Source organism: Lissotriton helveticus, chromosome 11 (genome assembly GCF_964261635.1).
Source record: "Lissotriton helveticus chromosome 11, aLisHel1.1, whole genome shotgun sequence".
Classification (NCBI taxonomy): Eukaryota; Metazoa; Chordata; class Amphibia; order Caudata; family Salamandridae; genus Lissotriton; species Lissotriton helveticus.
This window is the reverse complement of record NC_136072.1, coordinates 1,154,322,478-1,154,348,302: the sequence shown is the minus strand read 5'-3', so window position 1 is coordinate 1,154,348,302 and position 25,825 is coordinate 1,154,322,478. Positions and strand designations below refer to the sequence as shown.

Below are 25,825 nucleotides of genomic sequence, written 5' to 3'. Positions count from 1 at the left end.
CCGTCCATCGTCCCCTTTGGTTTTACTTTGTTCGCCCTAAGTTGGCATGGTATGCCCTGACGTGTGTCCCTTGTGAACTGGGGTGGTGGAGTGAGCTAAAGAATGATGATGGATTAAACCCAGATCAGTTGACTGGGGGTGAGTGCTTGCAATGTTCAACACTCCGTCCATCATCCCCATTGGTTTTGACGAGGGACATCCTAGCCTGCTGTGTATCTCACCCTGCCGCTGTCTCAACAAGTCCACTTTGAGATGCGTAAGGGGAACATCCTTTTCAACGCAACTTTTACAACGCACTTCCATTTCAACGCAACTTTTACAATGCAAGTGCTTTTACAACGCATGGCTTTACAACGCATGCCATTACAACGCAGATGTTATTACAACGCAAGACTTTACAACGGTACTTGCGTTGTAAAAAATGCACTGTAAAAGCATGCATTGTAATAGTATGCGTTTGGAACGTCATACATCCGATGCGTAAAGCAGCGCATGGTGACCCACGCCAGCTGGGTGTGCACTGTGGTGAGATGAGGGACTGCTGCACACTTGGCGCATGTCTTGCACCAGCCTACGCAAATACAGCATCAAGATCTTGGGCCCGATTCACAGAACTAACTTAAGACAAAATCTTAAACTTACTACTTTTGGTATTCGCAGAAGGCATTTAGTAGTAGTAAAGTTAGGATTTTATCTTAAGTTTGACATAAGACAAACTTAAGACAGACTTAAGACAGACTTAAGACAGACTTAAGACAATCTTAAGACAGACTTAAGACAGACTTAAGACAAACTTAAGACAGACTTAAGACAGACTTAAATTAGGATTTTGTCTTAAGTCTGTCTTAAGTCTGTCTTAAGTCTGTCTTAAGTCTGTCTTAAGTCTATCTTAAGTTTGTCTTAAGTCTGTCTTAAGTCTGTCTTAAGTCTGTCTTAAGTATGTCTTAAGTCTGTCTTAAGTTTGTCTTAAGTCAATCTTAAGACGAAATCCTAACTTTACTACTACTAAATGCCTTCTGTGAATACCAAAAGTAGTAAGTTTAGGATTTTGTCTTAAGTTAGTTCTGTGAATCGGCCCCCTGGTGATCGTGCTCAGCTGAAAGCAGCTGTGGACAGAGCCTCGAACAGCATCCAAGGTGACACAGTAACATGGCGATTATCGGAGTCCAGACCAAGCTTTGGTGAAAAAGCCTGGAAGATTTTCCCTGCTGGATGCCTGCGGACAGCCACCCTGCTGCCCCGTTGCAACCCGTTCCCTCTTGGACGAACAGCAACCCGAGCCTGAATCCTTGACCAACTGCAGGGGTTCCCTGATGCTGCACCAGTTGTTCCCCAGCCCGCCTATGGCTTGCCGGAGTGGGGGATAAAGAGAATGAGGCAGCCATGATGTTCCCATCTGCGGCACTCTTCAGCTACTAGCCTCCCAACGCGTTCCCCAGCGCCGCAAACTATCTCAAGTTCCCCGGAGCGTTGAGGCAACCGGGACAACAAGGGGCATATGTACAAAGAAGTGGCGGAGGGTGTTGCTAGCCTCCTTTTTTTTTGTTTTGCAGATTAATATAGCACAAAATCGACCTGAAGCTATTGGAGCTCTTTACATGAGCACTGGTTACGTTACACAAGGACACATACATTTTTTGGGTAGGCACGGGGAGCTTAAGTGATTTGCCCAGAATCACAAGATGTGGAGTCGACCCCGAGGCTCGAACCTTGGTTTCCCAGCTCCAAAGTCGGCATCTAGCTGTGAGTCCACATCCGACACGCTCCGCCGCTTCTGAAATGCAGACCTGCAACATAATTACAAGAATATGGTGCAGCCCTGCGTTTCCCTCTGTGCTGGCGCTAAGTTTAGCAGACTAGCGCCACACAGGCACCCTTGCACCATAAAGCAAGGGTGTCTGCGTGCAGGGGAAGATTGTTTATGTACAGAAAGGTCCCCCTTCCTGCACATAAACAATCTTTAAATGCCGCTTTGTAACTTCTATGCGTGCTGCTTAATGCAGCACACACAGAAGTTGCAAAACTGCATTAAAAAAAAAATGTTTATGTGCAGGAAGGGGGACCTTCCATTACATAAAAAATCATTAGCCTTTTGCTGTTTTCATGTGTGCTGCATAACACACATATCTAGGCTCTGGATCCTCTGGTGCTGTTCTAGGCTCTGGGTTCTATGGTGCTGCTGTGAATTTAAGGTACTACGGTGCTGCTCTAGGCTCTAGATTCCATGGTGCTGTTCTATGCTCTGGATTCTATGGTGCTGTTCTAGGCTCTGAATCCTCTGGTGCTGTTTTAGGCTCTGGGTTCTATGGTGCTATTCTATGCTCAGCTCTGGATCCTCTCGTGCTGTTCTAGGCTCTATGTCCTCTGGTGCTGCCCTAGTCTACAGGTTCTATGGTGCTGCTGTGAATTTAAGGTACTACGGTGCTGTTCTAGGCTCTGGATTCTATAGTGCTGTTCTATGCTCTGGATTCTATGGTGTTGTTTTAGGCTCTGCATTCTACTGAATTGTTCTCGACTAAGGTGCTACGGTGCGCTTCTAGCCTTTGATCCTAGGGTGCTGTTCTACTTCTTGATGCTATGGTGTTGTTCGAAGCTCTGGGCCGTAAGGTACTGTTCTGGACTAAAGGACTATGGTGTGCTTCTGGTCTTTAGTCCTCTGGTGCTGTTCTACTTCCTGCTGTTCTAGGCTCTGGATTCTATGGTGCTGTTCTCGGCTCTACATTATGTGATACTGTTCAAGGCTCTGGATTCTACTGTGTTCTTCTGGATTTAAGGTGGTAGAGTGCGCTTCTGGTCTTTGGCCCTCTTGTGCTGTTCTACTTCCTGGTGCAATGGTGCTGTTCTAAGCTCTGGGCCCTATGGTGCTGTTCTAAACTCTGGGCCCTATGGTGCTGTTCTGGACTAAAGGGCTATGGTGCAGTTCTGTTAATTGAATCCTCTGGTGCTGTTCTAGGTTCTGGGTCCTCTGGTGCTGTCCTGGTCTATGGGTTCTATGGTGCTGCGGTGAACTTAAGGTGCTACGGTGCAGTTCTATGCTCTGGGCCCTATGGTGCTGTTTTAGGATTTAGTTTCTATTGTGCTGTTTTAGACTTTAGATTCTATGGTGCTGTTCTATGCTCTGGATTATATGGTGCTGTTCTAGGCTCTGCTCTGGATTATATGGTGCTGTTCAAGGCTCTGCTCTGGATTATATGGTGCTGTTCTATGCTCTGCTCTGGATTCTATGGTGCTGTTCTATGCTCTGGATTCTATGGTGCTGTTCTATGCTCTGGATTCTATGGTGCTGTTCTATTCTCTGGATTATATGGTGCTGTTCTATGATCTGGATTATATGGTGCTGTTCTATGCTCTGGATTCTGTGGTGCTGTTCTATGCTCTGCTCTGGATTGTACAGTGCTGTTCTATGCTCTGGATTCTATGGTGCTGTTCTATGCTCTGGATTCTATGGTGCTGTTCTATGATCTGCTCTGGATTCTATGGTGCTGTTCTATGCTCTGGATTCTATGGTGCTGTTCTATGATCTGCTCTGGATTCTATGGTGCTGTTCTATGCTCTGGATTCTATGGTTTTTTTTGTCAAACCTTTTTTATTGCAGAACCAAAGGCATCACAACTTAATCAGGTATCATGACATCAGCGTGGGACCCCTATCCCCTTGTGTGTACATCCATTTTTCGAACACAGCAATTCAGCCCACATCCCGGAGGCCGGGCGGCAATACGCATAGTCAGGAAAAAACGGTTCAATCAACATTTGCTGTGTGCGACGTATGAAGAGGTCCGCTGTCTGCATTTGAGTTATTAACCCCCCCCCCCAATGTCTCGCGTTAGGGTCGTCACTTATGTATCGCCTTATCTAAGCACCCCCCCAACTATCCCAATCCCCTCCCCCCCAAATGTTCCCACTTGCGCCTGTCCAGTCTACTTTTGGTTACTCAATGACCAGCAGGAGGTACAATCGGTTATCTAGATGTGTGTGCCTGGTGAGGGCGCTATCGCTGTAGTTGGGCCGGTCGCGTCTTCTGGCGCCTCCTCATCCCCTTCCTCTTCATTAACTGAGCTATCTCGCAGAGCTTGGACTAAGATCTCCCACTCCAGTGCCGCCTCCTGAGCCCTCTTGTCATCCTTCCGACGCGCTAGTTGGTACCTGATTGTGCTCTCGCTCGCCGCCCATTTCATAAACTCATTCAACCACCTCCGATACGTGGGGCCCGCCTTCGACTTCCACCCTTTGGTCACTTCCCTTTTGGCTAAGAGGAGGCCCATGTCAATGAATTTGCTCGATATCTTATTCTTGGGCGTATGTGGGAGCCAGTGCAATATGCTGACTGCTGTATCAAAGCGGAGATCCCTACCCGCCACCTCATTCAGGGTGTCACCAATCTCCTCCCAGTAATTCTGTAGGCGAGGGCAGTCCCTGAGCATGTGGATCAGGTCCGCTCCCATGCTATTACAGTGCGGGCAGGCCGCCTCCTCCGCTCCGAAGTACTCTCTTATTTTACGTGGGGTAAGGTAGGCCCTGTGGAGGATATAGAAGTGGATCAGCTGAAATCATGCGTTTCTTGTACTCTTTCTAGCTCGCTGTACTAGCTGTGCCCACGTGGTGTCCGGGATCTCCTTTTGCAGGTCCAGTTCCCATTTGGCTTTCAGCCCAGTCAGAGGTTGCAAGGTTTCGTTTAATATCCTAGAGTAAAGGCATGTGACCGCCTTGTAGGTGCCCGCAGACATCATAGTATATTGGCATGCCAGCGACGTTGGTGGTTCCACCAAACCCTCGCCCCAGTGCGCTTGAATGGCGCGTGCTACTGCCGCGTGCAGCAAGTAGTCCCCTCGCGGCAAGTCGTAGCGCTCCTGCAACGTTTGGTATGGGGCCAGTGCCCCATCATCGTATAAGTCCCCTCCCATCTGCAGTCCCGCTTCCTCCCAGTGCTGCAGGTGCGACCAATCTCCACCATGTGGGAGTGCTGTCAGCATGCCCAGCGGGATCTCGGGAGCGTAGGGATGTTTATTTTCCGCCCGTCTGTGCAATCGGTTCCAACAAAGGCGGAGAGTTCCCTCCTCTAAGGATAAGTCTCTGATTGTTAATCGTTGCCTCAGGGCGATATAAGCAAGCACATGCCTGGGGGTGCCACTGTCTCTCTCCTGATCCGGACCACGGTACACTCTCGCAATTTCTTGTGTAAAGGTCTGTAGCTGGGCTGCCAGGTAGTAGATTTCAAAGTCGGGGACCGCCAGGCCTCCCTCGTCCTTTGAGCGGGTAAGCGTGGCTAGCGCTATTCTGCGCCTGCCCGTGCCCCACAGAAAGGAAATCACCATCGACTTCAATTGTCTAAATATCGCACCCGGCACCCATATAGGTAGTGTCCGGAAATAATATAGCAATCTGGGTAAGGCTATCATCTTTAAAAGAGAAATGCGGCCCGCCACCGAGAGCGGGAGAGTAGTCCAGAAGGCCATATTACCTTTCAGGGCGCGGAGGCAACGGCCCACATTGCCCTCCAGAATGTCCACGGCGTCATGGTACACGTGAACTCCCAGATATTCTAAGCAGGTTGGTTCCCATCTAAGCAGTGGGCGGGTAGAGGGCTGTAACTCTCCCTTCCGAAGGGGAAACAGGCAGGTCTTGGCCCAGTTGACCCTCAGGCCGGAGAGCTCGCCGAAGCGCGCCAGTAGTCTCTCTGCTCCCTCCACAGCCCCGTCGGCATCTTCCAAGAAGAGGAGGAGATCATCCGCGTACAGCGAGATAAAGTTGCGGACACCATTGCGCTCCAGTCCTCTGTAGTATCCGCCTGTTCTGGCCATCGCCGCGAGCGGTTCCACCGCTAGGGCGAACAGCAATGGGGATAGCGCGCACCCCTGTCTAGTACCGCGGCACACATCGTATTGGTTCGATATTAGAGTACCCACTCTCACTCTCACCTTCGCCGCCGCATATAGCACTCTCGTCCATCCTATGTAGCCCTCTCCAAGACCGAAGCGCCGCATCACCCTGTACAAGTACTCCCACTCTAGGCTATCAAAGGCCTTTTCTATGTCAACCGCTAGCACTAGAGGTACTCTAGCCTCCGGCAACGGGTCGCCCATCAAGCGGGTAAGCCTGCGGATGTTGTGGGTGGTATTACGCGTGGGTATGAACCCAGAGTGGACCAGGTCTTGCATATGTTGTAGCAGCCTGGCCGCCAGCACGGTGCTTAGGATTTTATAGTCAGTCGTAAGCATCGACAGCGGTCGGTATGATGCCGTGCTGGTGCTCTCCCTTCTTGGTTTCAGTAGAGGGACCATCAGGGCTTCGCGCATAGAGTGCGGTAGCCGTCCCTTGTCCTTGGCTTAGTTGTAGACCGTTTGAAGCCGCGGGGCTAGTTGCTCTAAGTATCGCCCATAGAACTCAATTGGCAGGCCGTCCAGACCCGGGGTCTTATTGCGGGCCATGTGTTTCACCGCTCCCCTGATTTTGGCCAGATCTATCGGGCCCCCCAATGCGTCTGCTTGCGCCTAGTCCAGGTGCGGTAGGGTCAGGCTATCCAAGAACGCTTCTATGTCTTCTCCTCGGTCGCCCAACTCACTTTTGTATACTGTTTTGTAGTAGGACCTGAAGCTGTCAAGAATCTCTGGTTGTGTGGTATACATGCGGCCCTCTCCTCTGGAGATGGCCAGGATTGGGTGACTGCGCCTGGTGGGGTCGGCTAGCCAAGCCAGCAATGTTCCAGCTTTATCCCCCTCAGCATGCGTTTTCGTTAGGTAGGCCTTATAATCATAGCTACGGAGTCGCTCAATTTCAACCGCCAGCACTTCCCGCGCCTTGCAGAGGTCCTCCTGTAGCTCGGGTCGATTAGTGCGCGCCAGCTCAGCCTCGCGTAGAGCGCGTTCCGCTCTATCGAGGTCATCTAACAAGGTTTTACGGGCCCCAGCGTACTTACCAATGCAATGACCCCTCACCACTATATTGAAGGCGTCCCACTCCGTCGCCCTGGAATTAGCGGAGCCTTCGTTTTCTAGGAAGTATTGGCCAATTCTCTCCCCTAGCGCTTCGCGGAATGACGGGTCGTCCAGGGTGTCCGGCCTCAGTTGCCACGTCGGGACCCGGGAGATTTCGGTCATCCAATTAAGTGACAACAACAGGGGGTTATGGTCCGATAGCGTGCGCGCTATATATTCGGTGCGGGCCACCGCCAGGAGCACTAGTGCTCACAGAAAGGCATCAATCCGGACGTGGAGGTCATGGAGGGCAGAGTGGAATGAGTAATCTCGTTCATTTAAGTGTTGCGTGCGCCAAGCGTCGGCAAGCTCCCACTGCTCTTGCCAGTCTGATCTACACTTCGCTAGTCTGCGCACCGGGGAAGCGTGCAGTGGTGGGTGTGATTGTCTAGGGTTATGTCTGCCACCGAATTAAAGTCTCCTCCCATCAAGATAGGACCTGCAAGGTAACTAGCCAATTCCCCCGATAGTTTCGCAAAGTATGCTGTCTGATCTACATTGGGTGTGTATACGCTGCAAAGCACTATGTGTCGGCCCCTGAGCTTCCCCTCCACCGCCACAAATCTCCCCTCCGGGTCTACTATCTGTCTGATCACTTGAAAAGGTACACCCGCTCTGATCCAAACTAGGACCCCCCTGGCAAAGGCAGAGTACGTGGTATTAAACAGGTGACCCCTCCACCTACGCTGCAGCGCTATTCCCTCTTTTTTCGTCAAATGTGTTTCCTGTAGCAGTGCGATGTGGACACCTCTACGAACCAGGTATGCATGAACCTTATGTCGCCGCGTCATGGTGTGGAGCCCCCTCACATTCCAAGTCACACATTTCAATGTTCCTGCATTAGCCATCATCCCAAAGTGTTCGATACATCGTGTCTTTAAAGCGGCTCCAGGCGCTCGTGGTAGAACATTTCCCCTTCCCCCAAATAACAGTCCCCGTCCCCCACCCACAACTGTGCCTTGGATCCCCTCAACTTCCTCAGGCCCCCCCCCAGAACAGGACCTAACTTCTCAAAAGCCGCTCCCATCCAAACCGTGTGTGAGCAACCGCGCTCTACAATCCACCTAATCCGCAGTCTGCACTACGGAGGCCTTAAGGGCCTTAAGGAGCGTGAGCTAGCCTAAAGGTCTGAGTCACAGTCCCATCCCCCCGCCCCTCAATGTATTTCGTAACTCACGATACCACATTAAAGATGTCGCCCGCTCCTGTGTCAGCTCCGGCAAGGTTCAGGAGCCGAAAGTCAGTGTAGAGGCAACGGTCCGCTCTCAGCCTTCAATGATCTCCCCTGATGTTTGTGGCGTGACCTCCTGGCCCTTCATGCTGCCGAGGTCCGACAGTTCAGTTTCAGAGCCCGTTGCTTGATCCTCCGATCCCGAGGCACGCCCCGGGTGAGTTAATGCTGTGGATGATAAGTCCACCACCGCCTGTAGAGCGGCCTTCCGCTCAACTGCTGTCTGGGAGAAAGTCGGTTTACCGGTTTTTTGCTGACGTCTCCGGACCCTCCGCGATCTCCTCACCGGTAGCTGATGTCGTGCCTCCTCTGCCCTCATCTTCGCACCGTCCGTGCCAGCTTTGCAAGTGTCCCACCAAGCCCACGCCTCCGCCGAAGTAGGGAAAAATAGCGATTTCTCATCCACTAGCACCCGCAGCCTGGCCGGGAAGAGGAGCGAGTATTGTAGGCCCTCCGACCTCAGTTCCCTTTTGATGGATAAGAAAGAGGCACGTTGTTTCTGAGTCTCGAAGGTGTAATCCGGGAATAGCGTCACCCTGCTATTGTCCACCTGGAAGGGACCCACCTCCCTCGCTCTCTGCAGTAGCCAGTCTCTGTCCTTGTAGTGCAGCAGTTTCACTACCACTGGGCGAGGAGCCAGTCCCGGAGCAGGAGGTCTGGCCGGAACTCGGTGCGCTCTTTCAATCGTGAAGAATGGCGAGAGCCCCTCTGGTGCCACTATTGTTCTCAGCCAGTCGGTTAGGTATTCCACGATGTCTGGGCCCTCTTTTTGTTCCGGAAGGCCCACGAGGCGTACGTTGTTGTGCCTGCTGCGGTTTTCAGCATCCTCCGCTCGCTGTTCCAGAGTTTGTATGCGGTCAAGCGCCTCAGTCAGCCGACCCTCCATGGATTTGTGTGCAGGCACCAGGTCCTTTAGAGTGGTTTCGGTTGCCTTGACCCTATCAGACAATTTCCCGTGGTCGGCGCGCAGGAGGCCCAGACCCGTCGCCACCTGTTCTATATCTCGGTGTAGGGCGTCTTTTGTGGCAGCAATGGCCTCTAGGATACGATCCTGCATCTGTTGCAGGTCCGTCGAGGGTGGCGAAGTCTCATCAGGCACCTCCGAGCTAGGGCCCCCCTCGCCCTTTGGACCCTTGGGCTTCCCCATCTTGCGCCTCTGCGTGCGTTCCGGGCTCCTCCAGGTGCCAGTGGATGCAAGCTCGTGTCCCCGCACACGCACCAGTGCTTCACAGTTCGGCGGCCAGATAAGTCCAGTAGGGCAGCCCTTCTAGGATCAGGGGCAACCGCCCCCCGGAAGGGTCAGGTCTCAAGGGGCCTCACTCGTCCAAGCCTGCGTTGTCCAGCCTGCGTGGGGGGGGCAGACGTGTCCTCGTATCTCTGCCCGGGAAGTACCTGGTCACAGCTCTGCTACCAGCACGGCCACAGGGCAGCTCCGGTCCGATCCGGCAACAGCGGCAGCAGGTCAGGACACAGGAGACTACGATCCAGCCCCGAAGTCTCGCTGCCACGAGGAGCAATTAACAGCTAGGGTAGGCACAAGCCGAAAGTCCGTTCGCCACGGCTGGTCCGTAGAGCTAGGTGTCTCCCCCGGTCGGGGCTCGTTCAATAGTGCTCGGGTGGGAAGAGCTTCGTCCAGCGTCCGCGGCGGCCCTCTCATGCCACGTGCGTCATGCCAGTGCTGGCAGTCAGGAGTCTCAGGGCCCCTCCGGTTACCGGCATCTGTGTAGGCGAGGAGCGTCCCCTCCCCAGGTGGATCGGGTGGCAGCAGACCCCATAGGGGGCAGGCGGACTCGGCATATGTCCTCTCCAGCGGGAGGCGAAAGGAAGATGGCCGCCGCCACCAGGGCCACTGCTCCGCAGTGGAGATAGTACCCGGGGGCTCCGGGGGGTCGTCCGGCACCTCAAACCTTACACCGTAGGTCCGGTTCCGCCCCTCTTAGGTCGCTCGAATCGCCGGAAAGGTCCCCCAGCGCCCCCAGCACTCCCAACAATAAAGGCCCCGGGAAGCCGGGGGTCGATTTGGTGTGTCCCAGGGAGGAGCCTCGCCAGGAGCCTCGCAGGGAGCCTCAGGTCACGGCTCCGGCGTTGGTAGCAGGAGGAGACGGGGCTCAAAGCCGCTGGTCCCGCTCACCCATAGGGTTCCGGCCGGCAGGCGGTCCGTTGCAGGTGGGCGTTTGGGCCAGAGATGCAGCCTTCAGTTTCTCATCGGCCGTGCGAGCGCCGCCATCTTGCGCTCCGGACGCTCGCTCCTTTCTCTCCGAGCGAGCGTCCCGCAGTGCTGTCTCCGCCGTGCCGGGCAGACCGGAGCAGGCGCTGATATGTTACTCGGGATCGCCCGGAGTTTCACGGGGATCCCGGGTCAAAAACAGGAGGAAGATTCAGGATTACTGGGCGGAGGGGTCGGGAGCCTCGTTAGGCTGCGACCATCTTCTCCGGCTGCTAGCCACGCCCCCTCTGGATTCTATGGTGCTGTTCTATGATCTACTCTGGATTCTATGTTGCTATTCTATGCTCTGGATTCTATGGTGCTGTTCTATGCTCTGGATTCTGTGGTGCTGTTCTATGCTCTGCTCTGGATTCTATGGTGCTGTTCTATGCTCTGCTCTGGATTCTATGGTGCTGGTATGTGCTCTGGATTCTATGGTGCTGGTATGTGCTCTGGATTCTATGGTGCTGTTCTATGGTGCTGTTCTATGCTCTGGATTCTATGGTGCTGTTATATGCTCTGGATTCTATGGTGCTGTTCTATGCTCTCGATTATATGGTGCTGTTCTATGCTCTGCTCTGGATTCTAATCAATCAATCAATCAATCAATCATAACATTTGTATAGCGCGCTACTCACCCGGAAGGGTCTCAAGGCACTTGGGGGAAGGGGTCCGCTACTGCTCGAACAGCCAGGTCTTGAGTTGTCTCCTGAAGGCGAGGTGGTCCTGGGTCAGCCGAAGGTGGATGGGGAGGGAGTTCCATGTCTTGGCCGCCAGGTAGGAGAAGGATCTGCCTCCGGCGGTGGCTCTTTGGATGCGTGGTACGAGGGCGAGGCTGGTAGACCGTAGCTGGCGGGTGGGCGTGTAGAAGGTCAGGCGTTCGTTGAGGTACTTGGGGCCCAGGTCGTGGAGGGACTTGTGTGCGAGGGTGAGGAGCCTGAATGTGATCCTCTTGTCGACGGGGAGCCAGTGTAGGTCCCTCAGGTGGCCGAGATGTGGCTGCGACGGCGGATGTCCAGAATGAGTCGGGCGGAGGCATTCTGGATGCGTTGGAGTCTTTTCTGTAGCTTGGCTGTGGTCCCGGCGTAGAGGGTGTTTCCGTAGTTCTATGGTGCTGTTCTATGCTCTGGATTCTATGGTGCTGTTCTATGCTCTGCTCTGGATTCTATGGTGCTGTTCTATGCTCTGCTCTGGATTATATGGTGCTGTTCTATGCTCTGGATTATATGGTGCTGTTCTATGCTCTGCTCTGGATTCTATGGTGCTGTTCTATGCTCTGGATTCTATGGTGCTGTTCTATGCTCTGCTCTGGATTTTATGGTGCTGTTCTATGCTCTGCTCTGGATTCTATGGTGCTGTTCTATGCTCTGGATTCTATGGTGCTGGTCTATGCTCTGGATTCTATGGTGCTGTTCTATGCTCTGCTCTGGATTATATGGTGCTGTTCTATGCTCTGGATTCTGTGGTGCTGTTCTATGCTCTGCTCTGGATTCTATGGTGCTGTTCTATGCTCTGCTCTGGATTATATGGTGCTGTTCTATGCTCTGGATTCTGTGGTGCTGTTCTATGCTCTGCTCTGTATTCTATGGTGCTGTTCTATGCTATGCTCTGGATTCTATGGTGCTGTTCTATGCTCTGGATTCTGTGGTGCTGTTCTATGCTCTGCTCTGGATTCTATGGTGCTGTTCTATGCTCTGCTCTGGATTATATGGTGCTGTTCTATGCTCTGGATTCTGTGGTGCTGTTCTATGCTCTGCTCTGTATTCTATGGTGCTGTTCTATGCTATGCTCTGGATTCTATGGTGCTGTTCTATGCTCTGTAGTCTATGGTGCTGTTCTATGCTCTGGATTCTATGGTGCTATTCAATGCTCTGCTCTGGATTCTATGGTGCTGTTCTACCCTCTGGATTCTATGGTGCTGTTCTATGCTCTGCTCTGGATTCTAGGGTGCTGTTCTATGCTCTGTAGTCTATGGTGCTGTTCTATGCTCTGGATTCTATGGTGCTATTCAATGCTCTGCTCTGGATTCTATGGTGCTGTTCTACCCTCTGGATTCTATGGTGCTGTTCTATGCTCTGCTCTGGATTCTAGGGTGCTGTTCTATGCTCTGGATTCTGTGGTGCTGTTCTATGCTCTGCTCTGGTTTCTATGGTGCTGTTTTAGGCTCTGGGTTCCATGGTGTTGTGTGGGACTTAAGGTGCTATTGTGCTCTTCTAGTTGGTCCTTTGGTGCTGTTCTAGGCTCTGGTTCCTCTGGTGCTGTCCTAGTCTATGGGTTCTATGGTGCTGCTGTGACCTTAAGGTGCTATAGTGATGTTCTACGCTCTGGGTTCTAAAGTGTTGTTTTGGACTTGAGGTGCTATTGTGCTCTTCTGGTCTTCTGGTGCTGTTTTACTTCCTGGTGCTATGGTGCGGTTGAAGGTGGAAGACTTAGGGTCTGTAGTGCTGTTGAGGGTGCAGGGCTTAGGGTCTGTGGTGCTGTTGAGGGTGCAGGGCTTGGGGTCTGTGGTACTGTTGAGGGTGCAGGGTTTAGGGTCTGTGGTGGTGTTGAGGGTGCAGGGCTTAGGGTCTGTGGTTGTGTTGAGATTGCAGGGCTTAGGGTTTGTGGTGCTGTTGAGGGTCCAGGGCTTAGGGTCTGTGGTGCTGTTGAGGGTGCAGGGCTTGGGGTATGTGGTTCTGTTGAGGGTGCAGGGCTTGGGGTATGTGGTTCTGTTGAGGGTGCAGGGCTTGGGGTATGTGGTGCTGTTGAGGGTGCAGGGCTTGGGGTCTGTGGTACTGTTGAGGGTGCAGGGTTTAGGGTCTGTGGTGGTGTTGAGGGTGCAGGGCTTAGGGTCTGTGGTTGTGTTGAGATTGCAGGGCTTAGGGTTTGTGGTGCTGTTGAGGGTCCAGGGTTTAGGGTCTGTGGTGGTGTTGAGGGTGCAGGGCTTGGGGTCTAGTGGTGCTGTTGAGGGTGCAGGGCTTGGGGTCTGTGGTGGTGTTGAGGGTGCAGGGCTTGGGGTCTGTGGTTCTGTTGAGGGTGCAGGGCTTGGGGTCTAGTGGTGCTGTTGAGGGTGCAGGGCTTGGGGTCTGTGGTGGTGTTGAGGGTGCAGGGCTTGGGGTCTGTGGTTCTGTTGAGGGTGCAGGGCTTGGGGTCTGTGTTGTTGTTGAGGGTGCAGGGCTTGGGGTCTGTGGTGGTGTTGAGGGTGCAGGGCTTGGGGTATGTGGTTCTGTTGAGGGTGCAGGGCTTGGGGTATGTGGTGCTGTTGAGGGTGCAGGGCTTGGGGTCTGTGGTTGTGTTGAGATTGCAGGGCTTAGGGTTTGTGGTGCTGTTGAGGGTCCAGGGCTTAGGGTCTGTGGTTCTGTTGAGGGTGCATGGCTTGGGGTCTGTGGTTCTGTTGAAGGTGCTGGGCTTGGGGTCTGTGGTTCTGTTGAGGGTGCAGGGCTTGGGGTATGTGGTTCTGTTGAGGGTGCAGGGCTTGGGGTCTGTGGTTCTGTTGAGGGTGCAGGTCTTGGGGTCTGTGGTTCTGTTGAGGGTGCAGGGCTTAGGGTCTGTGGTGATGTTGAGGGTGCATGGCTTGGGGTCTGTGGTTCAGTTGAGGGTGCAGGGCTTGGGGTCTGTGGTGCTGTTGAGGGTGCAGGGTTTAGGCTCTGTGGTTCTGTTGAGGGTGCAGGGCTTGGGGTCTGTGGTGCTGTTGAGGGTGCAGGGTTTAGGGTCTGTGGTGATGTTGAGGGTGCATGGCTTGGGGTCTGTGGTTCTGTTGAGGGTGCAGGGCTTGGGGTCTGTGGTGTTGTTGAGGGTGCAGGGCTTGGGGTCTGTGGTGGTGTTGAGGGTGCAGGGCTTGGGGTCTGTGGTTCTGTTGAGGGTGCAGGGCTTGGGGTCTGTGGTGTTGTTGAGGGTGCAGGGCTTGGGGTCTAGTGGTGGTGTTGAGGGTGCAGGGCTTGGGGTATGTGGTTCTGTTGAGGGTGCAGGGCTTGGGGTCTGTGGTTCTGTTGAGGGTGCAGGGCTTGGGGTCTGTGGTGTTGTTGGGGTGCAGGGCTTATGGTGTTCTTCTTGCCTTCGGGTTCTTTGTTCTTGTTTGGGCGCCAGGTTTCACAGGGCTACTCTGGGTTTCATGCTGTGGTTCTTGTCTTAGAGCCCTTTGCCCGGCTTATGAGGCTGCGCTGTGTTGGGGAACTATGGGTTCTGTTCTGATCTTAGCTGCTGCTCTGGACCCTTTACTGAAGCCCTGTGCTCATGGGTACTATGCTTCTGTCCTGTGCTCAGGGGTCCTGTGCGGCTGCCCTGTGCTCAGGGGGCCTGTGCTCAGGGTCCTATGCTGCTGCCCTGTGCTCAGGGGGCCTGTGCTCAGGTTCCTATGCTGCTGCCCTGTGCTCAGGGGTACTATGCTTCTGTCCTGTGCTCAGGGGTCCTATGCCGCTACCCTGTGCTCAGGGTCCTATGCTGCTGGTATGGGCTCAGGTTCCTATGCTGCTTCCCTGTGCTCAGAGGTCCTGTGCTCAGGTTCCTATGCTGCTGCCCTGTGCTCAGGGGTTCTATGCTTCTGTCCTGTGCTCAGGGGTCCTATGCGGCTGCCCAGTGCTCAGGGGTCCTATGCTTCTGCCCTGTGCTCAGGGGTTCTATGCTGCTGCCCTGTGCTCAGGGTCCTATGCTTTTGCCCTGTGCTCAGGTTCCTATGCTGCTGGTCTGTGCTCAGATTCCTATGCTGCTGATCTGTGCTCAGGTTCCTATGCTGCTGGCCTGTGCTCAGGGGTCCTATGCTTCTGCCCTGGGCTCAGGGTCCTATGCTGCAGCTGTGTGCTCTGGACCCTTTACTGAAGCCCTGTGCTCAGGGTCCTATGCTGCTGGTATGGGCTCAGGTTCCTATGCTGCTTCCCTGTGCTCAGGGGTCCTGTGCTCAGGGTCCTATGCTGCTGGTATGTGCTCAGGTTCCTATGCTGCAGCTGTGTGCTCAGGGGTCCTATGCCGCTACCCTGTGCTCAGGGTCCTATGCTGCTGGTATGGACTCAGGTTCCTATGCTGCTTACCTGTGCTCAGGGGTCCTGTGCTCAGGGTCCTATGCTGCTGGTATGTGCGCAGGTTCCTATGCTGCAGCTGTGTGCTCAGGGGTCCTATGCCGCTACCCTGTGCTCAGGGTCCTATGCTGCTGGTATGGACTCAGGTTCCTATGCTGCTTCCCTGTGCTCAGGGGGCCTGTGCTCAGGTTCCTATGCTGCTGCCCTGTGCTCAGGGGTACTATGCTTCTGTCCTGTGCTCAGGGGTCCTATGCCGCTACCCTGTGCTCAGGGTCCTATGCTGCTGGTATGGGCTCAGGTTCCTATGCTGCTTCCCTGTGCTCAGAGGTCCTGTGCTCAGGTTCCTATGCTGCTGCCCTGTGCTCAGGGGTACTATGCTTCTGTCCTGTGCTCAGGGGTCCTATGCGGCTGCCCAGTGCTCAGGGGTCCTATGCTTCTGCCCTGTGCTCAGGGGTTCTATGCTGCTGCCCTGTGCTCAGGGTCCTATGCTTTTGCCCTGTGCTCAGGTTCCTATGCTGCTGGTCTGTGCTCAGATTCCTATGCTGCTGGTCTGTGCTCAGGTTCCTATGCTGCTGGCCTGTGCTCAGGGGTCCTATGCTTCTGCCCTGTGCTCAGGGTCCTATGCTGCAGCTGTGTGCTCTGGACCCTTTACTGAAGCCCTGTGCTCAGGGTCCTATGCTGCTGGTATGGGCTCAGGTTCCTATGCTGCTTCCCTGTGCTCAGGGGTCCTGTGGTCAGGGTCCTATGCTGCTGGTATGTGCTCAGGTTCCTATGCTGCATCTGTGTGCTCAGGGGTCCTATGCCGCTACCCTGTGCTCAGGGTCATATGCTGCTGGTATGGACTCAGGTTCCTATGCTGCTTACCTGTGCTCAGGGGTCCTGTGCTCAGGGTCCTATGCTGCTGGTATGTGCGCAGGTTCCTATGCTGCAGCTGTGTGCTCAGGGGTCCTATGCCGCTACCCTGTGCTCAGGGTCCTATGCTGCTGGTATGGACTCAGGTTCCTATGCTGCTTCTCTGTGCTCAGGGGTCCTGTGCTCAGGTTCCTATGCTGCTGCCCTGTGCTCAGGGGTACTATGCTTCTGTCCTGTGCTCAGGGGTCCTATGCGGCTGCCCAGTGCTCAGGGGTCCTATGCTTCTGCCCTGTGCTCAGGGGTTCTATGCTGCTGCCCTGTGCTCAGGGTCCTATGCTTTTGCCCTGTGCTCAGGTTCCTATGCTGCTGGTCTGTGCTCAGATTCCTATGCTGCTGGTCTGTGCTCAGGTTCCTATGCTGCTGGCCTGTGCTCAGGGGCCCTATGCTTCTGCCCTGTGCTCAGGGTCCTATGCTGTAGCTGTGTGCTCTGGACCCTTTACTGAAGCCCTGTGGTCAGGGTCCTATGCTGCTGGTATGGGCTCAGGTTCCTATGCTGCTTCCCTGTGCTCAGGGTCCTATGCTGCTGGTATGTGCTCAGGTTCCTATGCTGCAGCTGTGTGCTCAGGGGTCCTATGCCGCTACCCTGTGCTCAGGGTCCTATGCTGCTGGTATGCTGCTTCCCTGTGCTCAGGGGTCCGGTGCTCAGGTTCCTATGCTGCTGCCCTGTGCTCAGGGGTACTATGCTTCTGTCCTGTGCGCAGGGGTCCTATGCGGCTGCCCAGTGCTCAGGGGTCCTAGGCTTCTGCCCTGTGCTCAGGGGTTCTATGCTGCTGCCCTGTGCTCAGGGTCCTATGCTTTTGCCCTGTGCTGCAGTTAGTGGGACTGTGTCCTATACCTTTAAAACGCCCCACCGCCAAACCTACCAACATCCCTGCCTTCACCCCACGCCTGAACCATTTTTCAATTCAATTCAATTCAATTCAAAGGTTCTTGTAGAGCGCCTTATCACCGCAAGGTCTCAAGGCGCTTTGCTTTGGGAACCCGTCCTGGCTTTTCTTTGTGAGATAACCCCTACTAGGCATCTTCAAGGTGAAAGCCAGGCACCCCACCGCAAGTGCCTTCCAACCTCCCCACGCCCCCGTCCTACCGCCAGTGCCTCCCAACCTTCCCACGCCCCCGTCCCACGCCCCTGTCCCACCGCCAGTGCCTCCCAACCTCCCCACGCCCCCACCCCATGCCCCCGTCTCACCGCCAGCACCTCCCAACCTCCCCACGCCCCCACCCCACGCCTCCGTCCCACCGCCAGTGCCTTCCAACCTCCCCACGCCCCTGTCCCAGTGCCTCCCAACCTCCCCACGCCCCCACCCCACGCCTCCGTCCCACCGCCAGATCCCACCAACCTCCCCACACCCCACGCCCGTCCCACCACCAGACCCCACTAACCTCCCCCGCTCCCACCCCACGCCCCCGTCTCACCACCAGACCCCACCAACTTCCCCTCGCCCCCACCCTGCGCCCCGTCTCACCACCAGACTCCACCAACCGCCCCTCACCCCACACCCCACCCCACCACCAGATCCTACCAACCTCCCCTCGCCCCCATCCCACTACCACACGGCGACAGACACAAACACACATGTTCTTTAATATCAAAAATCACATTTATTAATCGGCATTGCAGAAAAGTTTGGTCGGTTTCTTGCAAAATGTGTACATTTGAAATACATTTACAGGTTATACGGTTAAGTTGGGTGACATTGCTTCTGCACCCCGAAAACATCATCGTTCACCTCATATATCACAGGACAGTACATATAACAAATATTACATATATCACAAATACAGCATGGAAAGGCACGTGGTAACTCGACATGTAGCGGGCAGGGCCTGTGAGCCTGTAACCTGAGGCCTGTGTGTTCGGGTGGAGGGAGAGGCGGGTGTGTGCCACCGCCCAGGCATCGCTTTGCATCCGTCCCTAGTCTGCCACTGAGTGAGTGTGTGATCTTGGACACATGGCTTGTGTGATCTTTGACACATCGAAAGAAGCCTCTCTAGCTCCTGTGTCATATTTACACCCAAATTAAATCTGAATATTTTGTCGGAATTATGTGATGCGAAGCAAGGTTTCTGGACATTTTGCTGCAGGCGGTGTTCCACGTAGCACATAATAGTTATAAATAAATATTTGTTATTTAACATAGCGCTTAATATTTAAAGATGACCTTGCTTCTAAGCGCTCAGTTTTGGTGAATAAGGGAAGTAAGTAAGGCAGGGAGAAACGCAGTGATGTTTTGTGATAACAGGCAACAGGGCAGGGTATACACAACAGACCTGGCGGCCAAGACATGGAACTCCCTCCCCATCCACCTCCGGCTGACCCAGGACCACCTCGCCTTCAGGAGACAACTCAAGACCTGGCTGTTCGAGCAGTAGCGGACCCCTTCCCCAAGCGCCTTGAGACCCTTCCGGGTGAGTAGCGCGCTATACAAATGCTGTGATTGATTGATTGAACAGAGATAACGGATATGGAGAAGAATGAAGGGGCGAAGTGCCCCCTTTAGGTTCAATCTGTAACCGCAGGTTGCACACACATTTCACCTGCACATCTACCCACCCTCCACACAGCCGAGATTGACTCTGAACACGAAATGTAAAGAACTGCCCCACATTTCATTTCAGAAAATATACAGAACAGCGGGGTAATTAGGTTATGTAGTCAGTATTACAATCGGAGCACCTTGTAACATGTTAAAAGGAGTACTCTGAGGTACTGTGCATTGAGAAAATGCACACACGGAGCACAACGCATAACAGACCTTCCTAACATCCAACCTAAAAGCATTGTTTTTACTCTCATAGGAATAGATTAAAAGGCCTCTCGAACTAGTGGTTGTCAGGCGCACCAACCCACCGAGTTAACTTACCAGCGTTGCACACATGCTGGAAACCTTCTGCTGCCTGAGCAGAAAGTTTGGACAAAACAAACTTGACACAGTTTAGTATGAAAACAAATATGGTTAGTTAAAAATTAAAAAGCGGTTATATAAAATGATTCTGCTAACTAGTGTACCGGGGAGGGGTGGAAGGCTGGTGTGGGAGGGGCGGGGGAGGGGTCTTCTGATCTAAGAGAGATGGTGGGTGGGTGATGTCAGGGGTCATTGGGACCAATTCTTTGTATTTGCTGTATATATTTCCTTCAATATTAGCTTATTCATTGGAATGAGTGTTAGAAATAAAAGCGTACCCACAAAGGGCACAGAATGGCACGTCATTAAAAGATATAATCAGTTCAGCTAAGGGGTTAGTAAGATAAGAAGAGTCAGGGAAACTGATGGGGGGCAACTTTCAGGGGTTGCCGGAATGCCTTTTGCTCAGTCCCTTGAAATATACGTCATCAATGGAGGTAGACGACAGACTTCCCATTGATCGGCTATCTGATGTTCATTGATATAGCTCTAGCTGGCAGATTAGCATGAAGTTCGTTCACTGAGAGAGCTGAACGAGGCTGGATGGCAGACACAAATGAAGTTCCATTGCGGGCTGGTTTGAAGAGGATACGTTCCTTGTTAGACATGAACATTGATTGATCAACGGCGTTAATTATTGAATACAATCGATATTTCTTGACATAATCAACAAAGTTCGGTTATTGAAAGTTCTGTACACCATTAGTTCATTTATATATACAAATAATGCTTGCTGATGGATATAAGCAATGCTGGGGCAAGGTATTGTTAGGTACAAATGAGTATTTTACGTACAGTCGAGGTTGGTAGGATCTGACTTGCGTCCATCTCAAGGCGTTGCGTCTACGCACTCCCAATGTTCTTCGTTTATAGTTCGCGATGCTGTCAATGGTTGACGCGACTGTTCGCGCGCACACGCGTTCCAAGTTTGAGGGATAGCTGGACAGACATTGCTGGCCAACGAGGGGATACATCGAGTTGGGTTGCCCATCGAGGGACCACACGTGGGACCACAAGTCCATGTCTAGTGGGAGCTCGAGCACGTTGAGAACCTCTAATGTGTGTTTGGTCCTCCGCCCCTCAAGCCCATGTCTAGCTGAGGTCACACCATGAGGTCATGTAATCCGGCCTTGCGCCTTCTTGAAGAAGGTGCCAAGACACCCCATGTTGATGTCTAGCGACAGGCCATGCAAGTTGAGGACGTGTCGTCTGGCCTTAGTGCTCTACCCCTCCTAGAAGTTGTCTAGGCGCCCCAAGTTCATGTCTAGCCAGAGGAAATAGCAGTTGTGGACATGTTATCTGGCCATGGCCCTCTACCCCTCGTTGAAGAAGTTGTCTAGGCGCCTCAAGTTCATGTCTAGCAAGAGGTCATGCCAGTTCCAGACATGTCACCTGGCCGTGGTTCTCAACCCCTCTGTGAAGAAGACGATGGTGAAGCAGCTGAAGTTCACGTCTAGCCAGTGGTCATGGAAATGAAGGACATGTCACCTGCACCTGTTCCTCTACCCCTCCTTGAAGAAGTTGTCTAGGCGCCCCAAGTTCATGTCTAGCCATGGAAGTTAAGGACATGTCACCTGGCCCTGGTCCTCTACCCCTCTTTGAAGTTGTCTGGCCACCCCGAGTGCATGCCTACAGGTCCAAGGCTTGAACCCACTGTCTTTAAATTGACCCCAATGGTTCCTGGCCCTTCAAGGTCCTTCCGCCAGGGTTTCCAGGATGGAAGGTGAGTTACCCCAAGTGCATGCCTACGGGACAGGTCCAAGACTTGAGCCCACTGTCTTTGCATTGACCTCAGAGGTCAGTGGCTGGGAGTTCCTGGGACCCACAAGATCCTTCACTCTGGGTCGCCAAGATGGAAGGTGCTCTGACATTGTGCTTTTTGCCATACTCCCCGTTTGAGATGGCCTTGCGTGGCACAGAGTACATGTCTACAGGTCCAAGGCGTGAGCCCACTGTCGTTGCATTGACCTCAGAGGTCAGTGGCTAGGAGTTCCTGGGTCCCACGAGGTCCTTTAGCCTGGGTCGCCAGGATGGAAGGTGCTCAGACACAGTTCTTGGGCATTCCAGGGTCGCCAGGATGGAAGCTGCTCAGACACAGTTCTTGGTCATTCCTGGGTCACCAGGATGGAAGGTGCTCAGACACAGTTCTTGGGTATTGCTGGGTCACCAGGATGGAAGGTGCTCAGACACAGTTCTTGGGTATTGCTGGGTCGCCAGGATGGAAGATGCTCAGACAAAGTTCTTGTGTATTCCTGGGTCACCAGGATGGAAGGTGCTCAGACACAGTTCTTGGGTATTGCTGGGTCACCAGGATGGAAGGTGCTCAGACACAGTTCTTGGGTATTGCTGGGTCGCCAGGATGGAAGATGCTCAGACAAAGTTCTTGGGTATTGCTAGGTCGCCAGGATGGAAGATGCTCAGACAAAGTTCTTGGGCAGTCTGGGTCGCCAGGATGGAAGGTGCTCAGACACAGTTCTTGGGCAGTCTGGGTCGCCAGGATGGAAGGTGCTCAGACACAGTTCTTGGGTATTCCTGGGTCGCCAGGATGGAAGGTGCTCAGACACAGTTCTTGGGCATTCCAGGGTCGCCAGGATGGAAGCTGCTCAGACACAGTTCTTGGTCATTCCTGGGTCACCAGGATGGAAGGTGCTCAGACACAGTTCTTGGGTATTGCTGGGTCACCAGGATGGAAGGTGCTCAGACACAGTTCTTGGGTATTGCTGGGTCGCCAGGATGGAAGATGCTCAGACAAAGTTCTTGGGCAGTCTGGGTCGCCAGGATGGAAGGTGCTCAGACACAGTTCTTGGGCAGTCTGGGTCGCCAGGATGGAAGGTGCTCAGACACAGTTCTTGGGTATTCCTGGGTCACCAGGATGGAAGGTGCTCAGACACGGTTCTTGGGTATTGCTGGGTCGCCAGGATGGAAGATGCTCAGACAAAGTTCTTGGGCAGTCTGGGTCGCCAGGATGGAAGGTGCTCAGACACAGTTCTTGGGCAGTCTGGGTCGCCAGGTGCTCAGACACAGTTCTTGGGCATTCCTGGGTCGCCAAGATCAAAGTTGCTCAGACACAGTTCTTGGGCATTCTTGGGTCGCCAGGATGGAAGCTGCTCAGACACAGTTCTTGGTCACTCCTGGGTCGCCAAGATCAAAGTTGCTCAGACACAGTTCTTGGGCAGTCTGGGTCGCCAGGATGGAAGCTGCTCAGACACAGTTCTTGGGCATTCCTGGGTCGCCAGGATGGAAGGTGCTCAAACACAGTTCTTGGGCATTCCTGGGTCGCCAGGATGGAAGGTGCTCAAACACAGTTATTGGGCATTCTTGGGTCGCCAGGATGGAAGCTGCTCAGACACAATTCTTGTCCAGCCTGGGTCGCCAGGATGGAAGCTGCTCAGACACAGTTCTTCGGCATTCCTGGGTCGCCAGGATGGAAGGTGCTCAGACACAGTTCTTGGGCATTCCTGGGTCGCCAGGATGGAAGCTGCTCAGACACAGTTCTTGGGCATTCCTGGGTCGCCAGGATGGAAGCTGCTCAGACACAGTTCTTGGTCATTCCTGGGTCGCCAGGATGAAAGGTGCTCAGACACAGTTCTTGTCCAGCCTGGGTCGCCAGGATGGAAGCTGCTCAGACACAGTTCTTGTCCAGCCTGGGTCGCCAGGATGGAAGATGCTCAGACACAGTTCTTGGGCATTCCTGGGTCGCCGGATTGCAAAGATGCTCAGACATAGTTCTTTTTGTCGTACTCCCCGTTGGAGGTGGGCTTGCGCGGCACCGAGTACTTCATGGGGAAGCTGTTCTCCTCCGCCTTGTTGCTGCAGCAGGAGCAGAGGAGCAGGGAGCCCCCCAGCAGGAGCAGCGCCGTGGCCGCCCACCCAATGTAGAGGGCAGAGCCCATCTCCCGCTTCCTGGAGGGGGGCACCGTGGGGTCGTAGAAGTCCGTGATGACCAGGTGGGCGATCCAGCAGAGGGGTATGATGACCATGAGCCCGCAGAGGAGGTAGATGACTCCCCCCGCGGCCACCACCCGGCTCTTAACTTGCCCCGGGGGCAGGCAGGTGGTGCACTGCGCCCCCAGGATGGTGATGAGCATGGCGATCAGGCCCAGGATGGCGGCCACGATGGTGAGGGCCCGGCCGGCCTGCAGTTCCTTGGGCAGGGCCAGGATGGAGTCGTACACCTTGCACTGCATCTGGCCGGTGCTCTGCACCACGCAGTTCATCCACAGACCCTCCCACGTGATCTGCGCCACCACGATGTTGTTCTCGATGAAGGCGGACACCTGCCACATGGGCATGGCGCACGAGAGGATGACCCCGACCCAGCCCAGGATGGCGAGGCCCAGGCCCAGGATCTCCAGCGCCGCCGTCGACATCTCGAATGGAGCACCGGCTGTGGTCTGCCCAAGGTCAGCGGCGCGCCCTCTTCTAGGCGCTGGGATTCTGCAGCTGACAGGTTGGTCTGGGGGCAGGGTTAGGGTCCCCGGTGCAGTGCCTTCCTCCAGCAGTGACACAAGGGCCTTGGTAGAGACGGTAAGTCCTCAGCGGGCAGAGGGGCGGCGGGCACCCTTGGCACGGGGGCAAAGACGCAGCCTTTTCCTCGGGCAGCGATGCAGCGGGTACCCTTGGCACGGACGCAGCAGCTTTCCTCCTTGGCCAGTGCAGCTGGGCACGGAGTCCAGCTGGTCACTTAGACTTAGTTTCCAAGTGACTTTCTCAATTAGGGGAAAAGCTACTGGTTTTCTTGGGCTCCTCTGATTTTCTCTGTCCGCCTAAAGGCGCCTCTGTCCGCCTCAGGGCGCTTCTGAGCTCCACCGTCCGCCTCTGACTACTCCTCTGTCCGCCTCAGGGCGCTTCTGAGCTCCACTGTCCGCCTCTGTAGCTCCTCTGTCCGCCTCAGGGCGCTTCTGATCTCCACTGTCCGCCTCTGTAGCTCCTCTTTCCTCCTCAGGGCGCTTCTGAGCTCCACTGTCCGCCTCTGTAGCTCCTCTGTCCGCCTCAGGGCGCTTCTGAGCTCCTCCGTCCGCCTCTGACTGCTCCTCTGTCCGCCTCAGGGCGCTTCTGAGCTCCACTGTCCGCCTCTGTAGCTCCTCTGTCCGCCTCAGGGCGCTTCTGAGCTCCACTGGTCCACTTCTGAAGAGCTCCGGGTCTGAGTGAGCCCAGGCTGGGGGCTCGGTCATTAATAGGCTCCAGGAGAGGGCAGGCCATGCCCCTTCGGGATGTGGGCTGGGCCAGACCCACAGAGCGCCCCCACCTTAAGCCCCCCTCCCACGCAGTGCCTCTGCTCAGATGAAAGGCGGAGGGGGCCCTGGCACAAGGCTTGATGTGAAATCCTGGAAACGGGATGGAGGGGTGTGCGCGGAGAGGGGGGTGTCGGGTGTGGCGCGGGGGTGTGACCTGCCCTGAGGCCTGGGGGGAGGGAGAGGGGTACCGAGAACAGTACACCGGAAAAACAGAAACCCCTCCCAGCACTGTTCATACAGAACAGACGTCCTGTGCCCAGGAGCAGGAAGACGCGTCCGAGCGCACAAAGGGGGGAAACCAACGCGAACCCCCTCACCCGACATTTCAAATGTGTTGTGCTTTTCCACTTTCTTTTGATATAAACAGTTGCACTCTCCCCCCTCGGGAGACGTGGAACCCTGCGCTCTGTTATAGCGCCTCAAAGTCCGCTACAAAGAGGTCCACCTGCCTCTCTCGGGTTTCAAGCAGCGGCAGCAGGTGCATTGAACCGCTGATCTATCAATCCAGCGCCTCTTTGCACCTTTTATGTTTCTACCCTCGGCACGAGCTCGTGTGATCTATTTGTTACAGATTAGTACATGATACTCCATATAGTTAACAATATTAAAACTCTTTTTTGAGTCGGACAGAGTCCAAATTCGTGGCTCAGATTTTTCGACTGTTTTCGCAGATTTCTTATTTCCTCGCAGGTTTAGAGAATTTCCAGGGGATTTTTTAATTCACACGCAGATCTTAAAAGTGGTTTTAGTTTGCTGCATATTGTTGAAAGTACGCGCAGACCGTGGCAAGTGCCCCCAGATTCTGTGGCCATGCCCGCGTTTCAAGGCAAGCGCATAGAAGCATCAGCAAGGTAGGAGGAACACCCGAACCCGCAGCGGAGCGAAGAACGCAGGCTAGCGTCTAGCGGCATTGCTGGTCCTGACCGAGGCACTTGTTCATTACAATTACAAGTCACCCGGTAGCCCGACGTAGGCGCTATTTATCGCATGCAGTGACCGGAAGAGGCCACTCTTTGTATGGGCACAGATATGTAAAGAATAAGGTGTACATAGATGGGGCCGAGACCGCTGCAGCGCTTTCATTGGGCTGAAAAAGTTCCTGTCTCTAAAGCAGGGGTCCTCAACATTTTGGCTTCTGGGGACCCCCGCTGAATGATTATTGGAATCTGGGGACCCCCCACTGAGTCATTCCTGGAAGCCAGGGACCCGACGTAAGCAGTGATGATGATATAAACCGATAATCAACTCACAGAAAATACAGAAAAAAGCATCCATCAAACATATATGCAAAGGGTGACAGGTTTTACTTAATTCTTCAACACATATATCATTTTTATTCTCTATTTTTAATAAAAAAAGGTTGGAGCTT

General features: G+C 54.1%; 1 protein-coding gene across 1 annotated transcript; it reads right to left on the bottom strand.

The window, feature by feature from the left end:
- Nucleotides 1–17,898: 17,898 nt before the first annotated feature.
- CLDN5 (claudin 5) lies at nucleotides 17,899–24,351 on the bottom strand. The gene has a single exon (XM_078667948.1). The coding sequence runs from the start codon at nucleotides 23,587–23,589 to the stop codon at nucleotides 22,936–22,938; it is 654 nt and encodes a 217-aa protein (XP_078524074.1). The 5' UTR covers nucleotides 23,590–24,351; the 3' UTR covers nucleotides 17,899–22,935.
- Between the last annotated feature and the right edge of the window lie 1,474 nt (nucleotides 24,352–25,825).

Excerpts from the sequence above, each read along its gene's own strand:
- CLDN5 (XM_078667948.1), bottom strand. The coding sequence starts at position 23,589 with ATGTCGACGGCGGCGCTGGAGATCCTGGGCCTGGGCCTCGCCATCCTG.